The sequence below is a fragment of the Dromaius novaehollandiae genome, chromosome 1 (assembly GCF_036370855.1).
Source record: "Dromaius novaehollandiae isolate bDroNov1 chromosome 1, bDroNov1.hap1, whole genome shotgun sequence".
Lineage (NCBI taxonomy): Eukaryota > Metazoa > Chordata > Aves > Casuariiformes > Dromaiidae > Dromaius > Dromaius novaehollandiae.
The window spans coordinates 93,428,132-93,440,860 of NC_088098.1; the positions used below are offsets into that span (position 1 = coordinate 93,428,132).

The 12,729-nt window shown below is 43.3% G+C and overlaps 1 protein-coding gene across 2 annotated transcripts in view; it reads right to left on the reverse strand.

The window, feature by feature from the left end:
- Positions 1-7,959: 7,959 nt before the first annotated feature.
- The window catches only part of ZDHHC23 (zinc finger DHHC-type palmitoyltransferase 23), a 45,188-nt gene continuing 40,418 nt past the window's right edge, over positions 7,960-12,729 (reverse strand). For both annotated transcript variants that reach the window (XM_064520344.1, XM_064520341.1), the window contains 3 exons: positions 11,986-12,137; positions 10,299-10,416; positions 7,960-9,353 (listed from right to left, as the gene is read on the reverse strand). In XM_064520344.1, coding sequence (XP_064376414.1) covers positions 9,092-9,353; positions 10,299-10,416; positions 11,986-12,137 — 532 coding nt within the window. In that variant the 3' untranslated portion in view covers positions 7,960-9,091. The remainder of the gene's footprint in view (positions 9,354-10,298; positions 10,417-11,985; positions 12,138-12,729) is intronic.

A 12,729-nucleotide genomic window follows, 5' to 3' on the forward strand; every position in this document is an offset into this window, starting at 1 on the left:
GCTTTAGTAATTTTCATTAAGATGCTATCATAATACAGTTCACTGTACACCACCTTCAGCTGCTTTACACACAGTTGTCAGAAAGGCAGAAACAAGGAACTATTTTTTTTAAAGGGTGACTAGGTCTGTTTCAAGCTCTGGCCTAGCATCTCTCAGGTGTCATGTTCAGTCTGAACTTACTTGAATTTGAACCCGTTCTTCAAGCAGCGATTCCCAGAATGATTCAAGATAGAGATGAGGAATGCGACGCATGACAGAAGACCAGATAGTAAATAACCACACAGCTATGAGGGGTGAGGGAAGTTCTACATGCAAAAATAAGACTTCTTGTTTAATAATCCAGAATTGAACTATCAAGATTTGAACTACCAGATCACAAAACCGACAACTTCTTAGACTACATCCTGCTATGAACCAAGGAGAAAAAAAAAACAAAAAAAAAACCAAAAAACCCCCAAATCTATACACAATTGCAAAAATTAACTCCAAAACAAGACAATCTCTCTCTCTTCCTCCCTCAGGTACTGCGTGAGCTCCATGCCATGGTTTTACTCGCAGGAAAGGCCATGCAGGAAAGGCCTCGCAGGAAAGGATATGCAGCAAAAACAATCAAAAGTACAGTGAGTTGACAGTGCCCTCCCTTCCCTGGTGAGTCAGAGGGACAGCTGAGAAGCCCCCCAGGGCCTTGTGTTTCACAAGACTCCGTTCCCATTATTTGGAGTAAAATATTCTACACTCCCTCATTTGGTAACTGCAATATCTCCTCCTAACCTTCATTTTCTACAACATTTTCATCTTCGTTGTTTTTTAATCCTGACTCCAACACCAGCTGGAAGAGGAGAAGTGAGCAGTGACCTTGTGCTCTGCACAGGAGCCTTCTCCACTGAAGAACCATGCACATTTTACAGGTTTTTATTTTGATACTGATATTCACATGAGAAGAGCTACAGAACACAAAAAACTCAGATAGAAAGAGGGAGCTCAGAGACTGCCATGGACTGTAAATAACTCCCAGTGCCAGGAGTCCTGCCCTGACCGTGCAGCTTGGTGGCACAAGCAAGGGGCCATGTGGTCTGTGCTCACCTTCACTAGGCTCCCCCAGACAGCAGAACCAGGTTAGCTAAGCTCCCCCATGCTGGATACCATTTATAAACAGACCAGTAGACAGAATAACCAGGAAGTATTGCTACCATAGCTGAGGAGAAGAGCCTTTGGAGACTAAGGAGAGCCGGCAAAACCCATCAGGAAGAACAGCAGCCTCCACGACAAGGTAAGAGGAGGCCATCCAGATACTCCCTGTATAGAGACAATTACTGCAGAAACACAGACCCCTGAAAAGCAGATTGAAAAACACTGGGTTAGCAGGTCTTGCACAGTGCCTGCACACCAACTCTGACAAAGCCAGAGGGCCCCAGCCTCCTCCACACGTACTTGGGGCACCTCAGCCCTGCTGCACCTGTGGGGTACGTCAGCAATAGGTGTGCTGCACCTCAGATGTGTGAAGTTTGTTGCTCCTGCACACTGCTTCTCTCGGGGAGCACCTCTGGACCCTGCCCACCTGATGACCTGTCAGGCAGCCTACCCTCGGGGGTCCCTCCTAATCTCTAACCTCTCCTCAGGCTGCCACGCAGTAGCCATCATGATGGTAGAGGGCATTTGAGGTGGGCACCTATCTGCCAAAAACCAAAAAAGACAAGACAACCCACTCCGAGCAACTCTCGGTCACTCACTCCTGCAGCACAACAGCAGAAGCAAGTGGAGAGCACCTCCATATCTCATTTCCACCCCTCATAGACCACAGGAAATAATTTTCATTTAGACTGCTATATGGTAGTGGTAGTTGTTGTAACTATTACTGCTATTCACTTGGTTGTAAGCACAAAAAGAGATCTCTGCCACAAATAAGAGCCCCATGTGCACTCCACAGCAGTTCTTACTTGGAGCTGCAACAACAGACACCTATAAAACCAGCCCAGAAAAGAAACCATAAAACCTACTCCCTCATCAGAGGCAGTAGCAGACTTGACAGCCACTGGGTCATGCAGTAGTCTTCAGGCAGGACGGCACAGAGGCTTACTGCGGAGAAGGTCAGACAGCCATCCATGAAGGAAAGGAGCCTGCTGCAAAGCAAAGAAATGATGTAGGTGGGTTTCGCCAGCGACACAGGCCCTGCAGCTTGGCAGGTGATGCTGCTCAGCTGGCACACACCACTGCACCTTTCAGCAGCTGGTGAAAGCTGCTTTCAGGCAGACAAGCCACTCAGCTGAGCTCACTGGACCCTGCTGTGGGGCTATGGGCAAACTCCCGCTTGGGGGAGGCACCCCTAGGATCTGCTGTATTGCAGCCTCTCCAAGTGGGAGCAGAGTGACAACTGCATTCCTGCTTCCAGGGGTTTGTCCTCTCTTTGCAGCTGGGACCAGCACAACCTGCTCAGGTTAGCAGCTCATCTGAAGGGGGCAGCCCAACACTACACATAACTTGATTTAAGCTTATTGCAACACAAAACCTGTTGCAGTGACTGTTACTGACATGATGGTTTTTGAATAATGCTTCTAACCAATGCCAGCATTTTTAGGAAGGATCAAAGAGCTGCAGTCAGCAGATCTGGTGATGCTCAGAAAACTAGAAATGGAAATTGTGGACACCCAGAGGACTCTGGTACCTGATTAGTTTCAGCCAAGTGTGTGATGATTTGCTCATCAAGTGATGACAGGCTCTAGCAGCCTTCAGCCTGCAAACACTCCTGACAGCGAGGAGTTTAATCTCCCAGGGAGAAAGGGCATGTCAGGTCTATCTTACACTTGCATGAGTACCCCAAATCTGAAATAACCTTTGACTGAACAATTTAACTGAACTTCTCCTTATCTAATTGTAACAATGGATTAACATAATTGTCATTTCCTGGTATCTTACCATCTAATCTGCTGCTTTAAGATCAAAGGAAGGCTTATAAAGCTGCAGGCAACTGGAGGTGCGAAGGGGTCATCCTCACCAATGGTACTTCTTCAAAGTCAGCATCAACTGCTACATATATTTTGCTCAATGACATTGAACAGGAGCTCTAAGATGCATCCCTGACCAATCTTCCCTTTCAATCTCAAATGCAACTGATCCAGTTGTGCTCCATTATTTTCAAGCGGGTTAATCTCAGCTCAAGATTAATCTCAGGCCACAGAGTAGTGGCCTTCCTCTTTCTGCTTTCATGGCATCATTCCTACCACCCTTCCTTGATTTCATATTGCCTTAACTGCCAGAATGGGAGCCTGCCAGCTCTGACGTCACCCACACCTTCCTCCAACAGGGATGCTCTTTCTCCTGGACCCAGGCAAGGAATCCTCCTGAGCCTCCTTTGTGCTTGTGGCCACACATCAATGAATCTCTGCTTGCCAGACACCAGTCACATCTCTTCCCTGAATGCCTGTGGAAATGTGAGGTAAAGAAAAAAAAAGCCCCTAGAGCCAGAGAATAAAACGAACATAATTAAAAATTAATTTCAGTATAATGATTTAAGCATCCCAGCACAACAGGCACCAGGCTGCTGTATGTTTGGCAACATAGGGAAGACCTTTCGGGTTCCCTACCTTGGGGACTGTTGTCAGTTTTAATAAGTTTTACCCTGCAGCTGTGAGCAATGCTAATTGAACAGTACAATAAAGCCTACTTTTCACTGGGCAGAAGCACACTTGCTGTAGGACCTTATGTCTCTCTCTGTCACCCTGCGCCACAGCTGAGGAGGAGATGGGATGTGAGATGCAAGTGAATCGCTCACCTTGACATGTCTCAGCTGAGAGGCAGCACCATTTCTGCCTGGCTGCAAAGGAAACAGCTGGGAAAGATGTTCAGGAGGGTTTGGCACTGGCTGAGGGGAGCATGGCGGCCAAGTCCCAGGGGCGAGTCCAGCACTCAGTCTCCACTAAGCCACAGACCTAAAGGCCACCAGCATTACTCTTTAGCCTTTTGCCTTTGTGAGCACTACAGCAGCCATTGCTAAACTTTTTGAACCACAACAAAATGCTCGTTCCTCCTCAAGACACGCACGAAACAGGGATGTAAAAAGGCATTTGCCAGTGTCTTCTGCAATTCAGTATTGGCAATGCTAGTTATGGACATACTGCACAGCTCCCAATCCTTTTTTCACTGGCTTTGCCAGATCCTAATCATCTTGTTTGCCTCTGCTCCTTCCTCCCAGATGCTCCATCTCCTGATCCCTTCCTTGAAGATTATGTCTCTTCCAAGACGTCGGCTACTTGCCAGTCTCCTGTGTCCTGTTCCCTCTCAGTTTGCCTATCGTCTGGCTTTCCTACAGGATGGCTTTGAATATCTCCTCCGATTACCTCATCAGAAGGCAAACTGGCCTTTCTCCTGAGGAAGCAGGGAGCGACAAGCACAAAGCATTGTTAGAAAGCCACTTTAATTCCATGGTTTGCAAAATATGCCCGGTACCTCAGAAAGGCAGCCAAATCAAAAGTGGAAGGTATCAGATACACAGCACCATAACGGATCAAGAAACTCTGGCCAAGAACCTTGAAAGAACTCCTTTCTCCTGTGAAAATCTTCATTGGACCGTCACATCTAAGCATCAGAAGCAGGACTGATGTTTAAGATCTTTTCTTGACCAACAAGCTGCAAATCAACCCACTCTGGAAGTATGAATGGGTGAGATGCACCCTTGTTCTGCAGAGCCACAGGCATGGACCAGAGTTCCCTTTCCCACCTCACCAGCCACCTCCTTGGCCTTGAAAAGCTTTCACAGTAGCCAGGGGAGAAGAAAAAACAGAAAGCTGGCTAATCCTGAGTTGCTTAATGGACTCAGGTGCCTCCACTTAACATTTCTTTGTATATTGCCTTATCCCTGCTACATAGCTTTGTACATTTTCAGGCTCAAGTTTGAAATAAGCCTGGTTAACCAGATAAGCCCTTCTCATCCAAACTTGCTCCCCAGAGAGCTCTGCAAGATGCTTAGACACAAACAGCTGCAGGAGAGAGCAGGCTTTCTCTGAAGTTTATGATGGAAAGGGAGCAAAGCTGGGAGCTGGAGAAGGTACATCAGAATTGTGACAAGGACATCGCATTGCATCACATCTTCAATCTTTGTTCCTTAATAGTTTAATTAAATTCAGACAGATGTAGAAATAACCAGGCAGTTTATCTGCATCTCACTGTGTAGCAGGGAAGGTATTGCCTTCCCAAGCCAATACATGGAAAATGCATGCTCTGACAGATGCCATTCACCCTGCAACACCAACACAGGAACAACAGAACATTTTGCTGCATGAAGATGTTAACTGTTATTGTGCCAGCACCAACTTCTCAAAGGGATTTAACTTCATTCTCTTTTTGTTTGAAAAGTTCCATCATGACTACAGAACATGCTGAAGGCAGGATGGTAGCATATGCTTGAACATCTCTAATAACCTGGACAAGTAAGGGCTTCACTACCAGAAAAGAGTTGAAGGTCTTAGTGAATTATGTAGGTCACCCCAGAGTACTACAAATAAAACCATTAAACTGGCCTGCACCATCATCTATTTTGCGTACATCTCCCATATCACAGAGGAAGTCTCTCTGAAATTACTGAGAGGAAGGTTTAAACATTTTATTGGAGCTATTTTTATGAAACAGCCCTTTGCCTGCCAAGACAGGTCATGAATCAAAAATCAACAGGGTTCAGAGAGAAAAAAACCCAGCAATCCAATGCTTAAAAGCACCCCTGAAACATACCTAGAACTGATTTTTCTATGTATAAAAGCACCATGATCTGAAAGCCCTCTGGACCAAATGGGTTTAGAAATAAATTGAATACTCCGCTGGAATATTTTCAGTCTTCAACAGCTCCTGCAATCCTGTACAGCCACAGAACAACAGACCTACAAACTGTCAAACAAGGCTTGACACAATCTGTCATGGACAGTGGGCCATAGGAAGAGGACAGATGGAGAAGGTGCATGTGTGGGGGAGGTGGTGACATACCTGAAAGAAAGGATAAACATTTTTGTGACAAGCAATTTGAATTTTTTCCCTTAATGCATTTTAAAGCATACCTTTGAAATTGATGAAGAGACTGTAATATTAAAATAACTCTGAAAGTAACTTATCGAGCAGAATACTGATAAAGTGGTCAGGAATGCACAGCACTTCACATTTAACACATGGCCCTGCCAATTATTCTCACCACAAACAAGAACACCAAAGATTTTTGTTCATCAAGGGGAAGGTTACACTAGAAGTCAGTAACAGGAAGGTGTTCCAGAACCTAATGTTTTTGTATCACACCATCTTGTCCCTGCTCCTTTGTATTCATCTCCTTTGAGGATGGAAGGCAGTCAAGGATGTTTCTGAAGAGTTTCCTGTGCTAAGTAAAGGTAATTTAGCACAGAAAACTTTCCACTCCTTAGTCATTTCAATTTTTGCTTCTCCATGAAAGGTGGGGAAGAAAACAGTTTTCTTTACATGTTAGGGCAAGAATATTATTTTTGAAAGAAATTAGATATCTCCTTGGAAAAAAGAACTGAAAACTTTCTAGAGTATCGTGAATGAATTTGCTTTACTTTTACAATGTGAGCTAGGAAGACTGACAGGGAGATTGAAAACTTGTGTAAAATATAACACATCAGTGTTGTTTCAGAGATAGGTAACTGCAGGGGAAAAAAACCCACTTACTGCAGCTCATTTCTGTGTTTGTTAAAGACACTGAATAGATGAAGCTTGTAGTTGACCAAATGAGATTTTACCCAATAAAAATTTGGGCAGCACACACACAAACACTATGTAGAGAACCATAACAAAAACACTGATTGGTATGACTGGAGAATGAATGGGAACACAACGGTATGGAAAGAATAGAAGGATCAGAAGGAAGAGTAGAAGGGTTATTAAGAACGACATGTGTTGATGGCACTTAGATTGGCACTTAGATTACCTTAGTCCTCACAGGGAATCCTCAACAGACCTTCTGGGTACAAGCATCTCAGTGCCTGAATGCTGTGCAGACTTGCGGTATCTTGGTGATTGTGATTATGTGGGTATGAGAGTCAGTGAATGAGATGGTTCTGTTTTAAGACAGTCAATGTCCCTTCCTGTAAGGTTTTGCACTAGGCTTTGCAACATTGTAGAAACAAACACTGCAGAAACATTGCAACATTCCAACACTACTCTACCACGGTTTGTGGCATTCCTCTTTAAAGAGGCATGAAATCTGTTTGTTACGTTAGAATTCCCCGCCCTTTAAGATAGGTGGATCCTGTCAAAGTCAAACCTTCTGCACCATGGTATTTCCCATCCTACAAACACCGTGTACAACAATGTGTCAATCCCTGTAATCATTAACAATCATAATGTTCTTTTTGGAGAGAAAGAAGATAGTCCAATAATTTATGCAGTTTCTGTGGTTGAATTATCCCCTCTAATCTCCATTTTAAGACAACACTCAAGCAGCCGTTGCATCATTTCTTTAGGATCCTGAGGAACGGAAACACAGTGCAACAGATTGGATAAAGCTAAAAAGGTAGAAGAAACCAACACCACTTTTATCTCTGCCAGAGGAAACAGGGATGCACAGGCAATGCTCACAGGCAAACTATAGACTCTTCAGACTCTGGTACAGCCAACCTGATGTGAGACCTTAAAATTTTAAGACAGCAGCATTAAAGTGATGGGAAAAGGGAATTGCAGATCAATCCTTAATTGATTTAAGGCCAATAACTTTAACTGTGGTATTTTTCTAAGCTTAATTCACATTCTTTTGCGGGGAGAGGGGAGTGAGTCTTTTTAAAGTTTCCATTTCTATTACGGCTTCTGAAGTGACTGATATGGACTCCTTCCCAATGATGGGATCCTACCCCTACATGGGTCATTGTCCTCCATCAGGCTGCTGCTAGATCAAGTTCCCAGGAGACATCATCTTGAGCGCTGCACTCAAACTCTTCAGTACACCATCTCTGTCACACCTTGAGGAACCAATTTAATGAATAAGAAAAATTTTTATTGTTGCTTTGTAACATAAGATAAATAAATCCATGATTCCAATGAAAGGGACATAAAACAACTGGATAAAAGGAATGTGACATAACTAAGCAATATTTTAAAATAGGGAGGCACAAGAATTTTTTTCTAAATGCCTTTTCCTATGATTTCCACAGCTCCATCTCACAAACATTTGCATGGTCTGCTACAATAAACCAGTGCTAGGGCAGGTGGAAAGAACAGTATATTGGTTATCAACCACACACTAGTGTGGGAGTGAAATCATAGTCCATAAAGGTGGAAGGGTACAGAGTCAAAAAACAAAACAAAAACCAACAACAAAACAAAAAAACCCCACAACCCTAGAGCAGAGTATGGATCAAAAACTTTCTCTCCTTTCTGGCTCTAATGTCACAGGCTAGGACTTCCTAAGGCAAGGCCAGGCCGAGCTGGAGGGCCTCTGCCTGTCCCAGAGAACATTCTGCACTGCATGCGGCATGAGAGAGAAGTACTCATACAGTCCTACGTGTCTCTGAATAAAACAGCACTTGCATTCAGTTCTCTTCAGCGACACCGATGCTGGCAATGGCCACAAGGATAAGTGTGTTAGACTGAGGCAGAATCTCTCATTAAGGAGTGGCATGATGGAGAGAGCCACACCACTGGGATTTTCTGGGGAAAAAAAACAAAAACAAACAAACAAACAAAAACAAACAAACCCGTAATATCCTTTGAAGCTGGAATGAGCATCCCAAACAGCTGCTGAGCTTCCTGTCAGGTAGCTGGATTCATTTCAAATATATGCCCTGCTTCTTCCTTCCTCAGTCCCACATTCGGTAATTCTGTTCTTCCACCCAAAAACCCACCAGTGAGTAACTGAAAATAAAGCTATCTATACTGGTCTTGTGAGCTGTTCAGCTCCTCCACATCCCCAGAATGCACCAAGCCAATTAATTGAAAGGGACGCTTGAATAAGATTTCCTTTCCCTCCAGGGTGGGAGGCCTTTAACTGCCTAGCAGGCCTGGGTGACCCTGATGGCAGTCCAGTTTACACAGTCCCACTGCATAAGGATGAAACCTGCAACCTTCCCCCCGTGGCAGGCTCTCCTTCTCACCATCTTCTCTGAACTCACTGGCCTGGCTTTGCATTTGCTGAGCCTTGGAGTGCCTGCCTGAAGATCAGCTTTTTCAGCTGATCCAGTTTATTGTCTCTTAGGGCATCTCGGATAGCACTGAAAAAGCTGAAGTAGTGCTGAAAGTTGTGCATCATGAGCAGGACACCAGCTAACAGCTCGTTGGTCACAAGGAGGTGATGGACATAGGCTCGAGTATGTCTCTGACAACAGTAACAGGAGCATCCTTCCAGCAAGGGACCAAAATCATCCTGGTATCTAAAAAGGAAGTAGCATTGGATAACATCAAAGGTAAGAAGACATGTTCAAGCAATAAAGAACATCCACAGTTACTATGTAGTCTCTGCAGGGACCTGAGCCCCAAAGCCCTGAGGGCTTGAGTCCCATTGCTGTAAGATGTATTGATATCCAGGCCCAGCACCAAAGACCTGAAGGACTCCAATAGCATGCAGGATCTCACTATGGAGACAAGAGGCCACACACAAGTCAGGGGATAGCTTTGACCACAACACAGCTAATAGAGGAGAGAAGCCTTATCTGTGCCCTCCCTGACAGGAAAGCTGCAGCATGAGACTCACCTTACTAGATATCACACAGTCTATGGAAGAAGCCATCAGAAACAAGGATTTACTGATTCCACTACTCACAGAACAACTTGTTTCTGTATGCAGTATTCCCCTCTACCATGAGCCACACAGTTCTCACAGAACAGGGAGAGGGGGAAGGACAAGTGGTAAAGCAGGCCAAGGCTTTTGTCAGCTATCTAGAAACCGAAGGTACCTTGCTCTGAACGTGCCAAAACTGAGTCACAAAGCATCCTCTACAATTGTTTAAAAAGATCTAGTGTCTCATGATGACTCAGGTTAGATGCGGAAGAACAAAATGATCCTCAGACAGCCTTTGCTAGACTTCTGTCTTTCAGCTGGAACATAGCTATGGCCATAGTACTTCTGCTGCTGAAGTGTTCAGAAAATCCATGGCTTTAGGTCAGGCAAATGATGGTGCTTTCATTCATACACCATTGCTTGTTATCAAGCTGGAAAGTGCTGGGCAAGTGTTCTATTCAATGTCCAGAAGTAGCTTCTTCAACGCTTTTATGTTTTGTGAGTCTCCCCATCCAGCTACCACATGCAATGGAACAGAGGACAAAACCCTCATATTTAGTGATGCAGCTGCAGATGTCCTTCTCTCAAACTCACATACCTTTTGTCCTTCAGAAATATCTCAAATGGTGTTATTGCTGAGTCAGCTCTGAAGATTTCATCCTGGTCTTTTTCAGCATTGTTTTTCTCTGGGTCCTGGGCCCTGTTTTGTTTTAAAACTGTTTAAAAATAAAAAAAAAACTTTTATCAACAGGTAGCAAGGGAAGAGAAAGGTTAGAAACCTGACACGAGATATTTCTGCTACTCTCTTGCCAGATAAAAAGTCTTGTCTCAAGTTTCCATCTCCTTCTCATACAAACTAACTGTTTTCATTTAATTATCATAGGTTAGTTGAGACAAACACAGTTTTAGACTATCAAAATGGAAAGAGACAAGGGGAAACTGATCTACTAAATCTAATGAAGTTAGAACTGAAACAGCAGAACAACTTTTTGCTGCTCTGCTGAGCTGAATTCTTAATAAAATATCAAAAATATTTCCAACCTGAACTTCATGCTGAACGGAATGCAATCACCTGAACAAATTGATTTTCTTGAGATTTTGTTAGAACAGACAGGCAACTCATCTGTATTCAATCATTCTACTTCCTAGGCTGTCATCAGGCTGAGATTTGGAATTTTTTTGAACAGCTGGAATCAAGAGGCTGGTAGCACTGATGCAGAAGATATAGATTCCACATCTGCCTTTTCAGCCATCTACCTTAAATTAAAAAAATCATCCCATAATTTCACAGGTTTGCATTTCTTTTAGGCTTGTTCTTAAGGAGGAGATACCTCTGGAAACATCAATATTATTACTGTTTGCACAATCCATGTCTACTGAGCATTATACAGACACAGAACAAAGATTGTCCCAACCCCAGAAACCTACAGTTTTAAGAATAAGGTGAGACAAGGTAAAGAACAACAACAACAAGTTATTGTTTGTCTGTTTGTTTGTTTTTAAAGGCACAAAGAAACAGGATGTTCCATTCTGTTCCGCTGGCTTTGAGTCATCCAAGCGTGAAAAGCCACTAGGTTCTAGCCAGGAGGAAAAACACAAAATGCTTTTCTGTATTAAAAACATTTGTTAAGTCCACAAAGAGATGACTGCTTGAAACACATTTGACAAAACCCATTTAAGCATCTATTTTATATCATAACGACTTATAAACACCTTATCTTTGTTCTGATATTAACTGATAAACACCAGGACAAGAGGAAAGCTGTCCAAAGAAATAGGATCCCTAACTTTGGTGAGCTAGAAAGGAGAAGGTATTTTAAGAAATATGTTATTAAAACAAACAAACACAGATTCAAACAGTTCCAGAGACCAAGTATCACAGATTTCCCACTTAAATATGTCCCACTTCCACTGCAAAGGGTAACAGAAAATTTACCAATGGTGTCAAACAAACAGTTCTACTGAGAGTTCATAAATACAGTTAAGCCTGTAAAGACCTCTGTCCAATAAGTGTTTGAGAAATACTTAAGCATATTTTGGCTAACCAGAAATTCAGATCCCAGACTGAGGCCTCAAGTTCTCTTCAGCAGATTTCCCCCCAAAATATGCAGCCTTCAAAAACACCACTTGACAGAGGCATTCCATTTTTTCCCAGTTGTTACTGAACTTCAGGGATGGAACTCAACTACAGGAGATTCTTCTAAAGCATAAACTATGCTTAGCACAATACTGACTGATACAGCCAGGACTGTAATGACTACTGAAAAGACCACCAAGAAGCTTACTTGCTGCATCAGAATTGGGATGGTAGTCATAGCTGAAAGATAAGGCACAGCCTCTCTCTGTCACTTGGAAGGGAAAGAAGCTCTCAAAAACGTCCACTCCTCTTTCAATGCACTCGAGCACCTCATCTGGTTTGCCTATACCATGGATGATTCTGTAAGAGAAGCACAAAAAGACAGAATATTCTGAGTAGAAGCAAGCAGGTATCTCAAGGAAAAGATACATGTCCAGCATACGTAGTTTAACCCAGCAGCTGCTAAACAGAAGGCAGTTGGATACAACAGTCATCATTCAGTCCTGTGCACTTCCATTTCCACACCATCAGTTTACCCAGTACATGGCCACTGGCTTTTCCCTTTCTCCTATTTGGAAGACAGCACTAATCCCTCATTTGCCAAGGAAAACCTCATTGTGTTCATTATGTTTGAAGTGATTTAGTTTTTTTACACCTACATAATCGTATTTAAGTTCAAGATCCACCTAACACTTACACCTTAAAACAGATACTTTCCTCAGTTATGTTTGTGCCTGTGGTAACTACCAGTTCCTAGATATAGGGACTCCTTTGCTTGGTAGCTGTTAGGAGACAGTCTAAAAGACTTGATCAGGAGCAGCAGTAGATGGCTGGTCAAAGACACAAGTGCTTCAGGTGACAACAATATTGTACAGCACTTGGAGGACTGCCTGGAGGAGGATGCATTAATGAGAAACGCCTTTGAAAAAGGAAAAGTTTCCTTGCTTTGTTT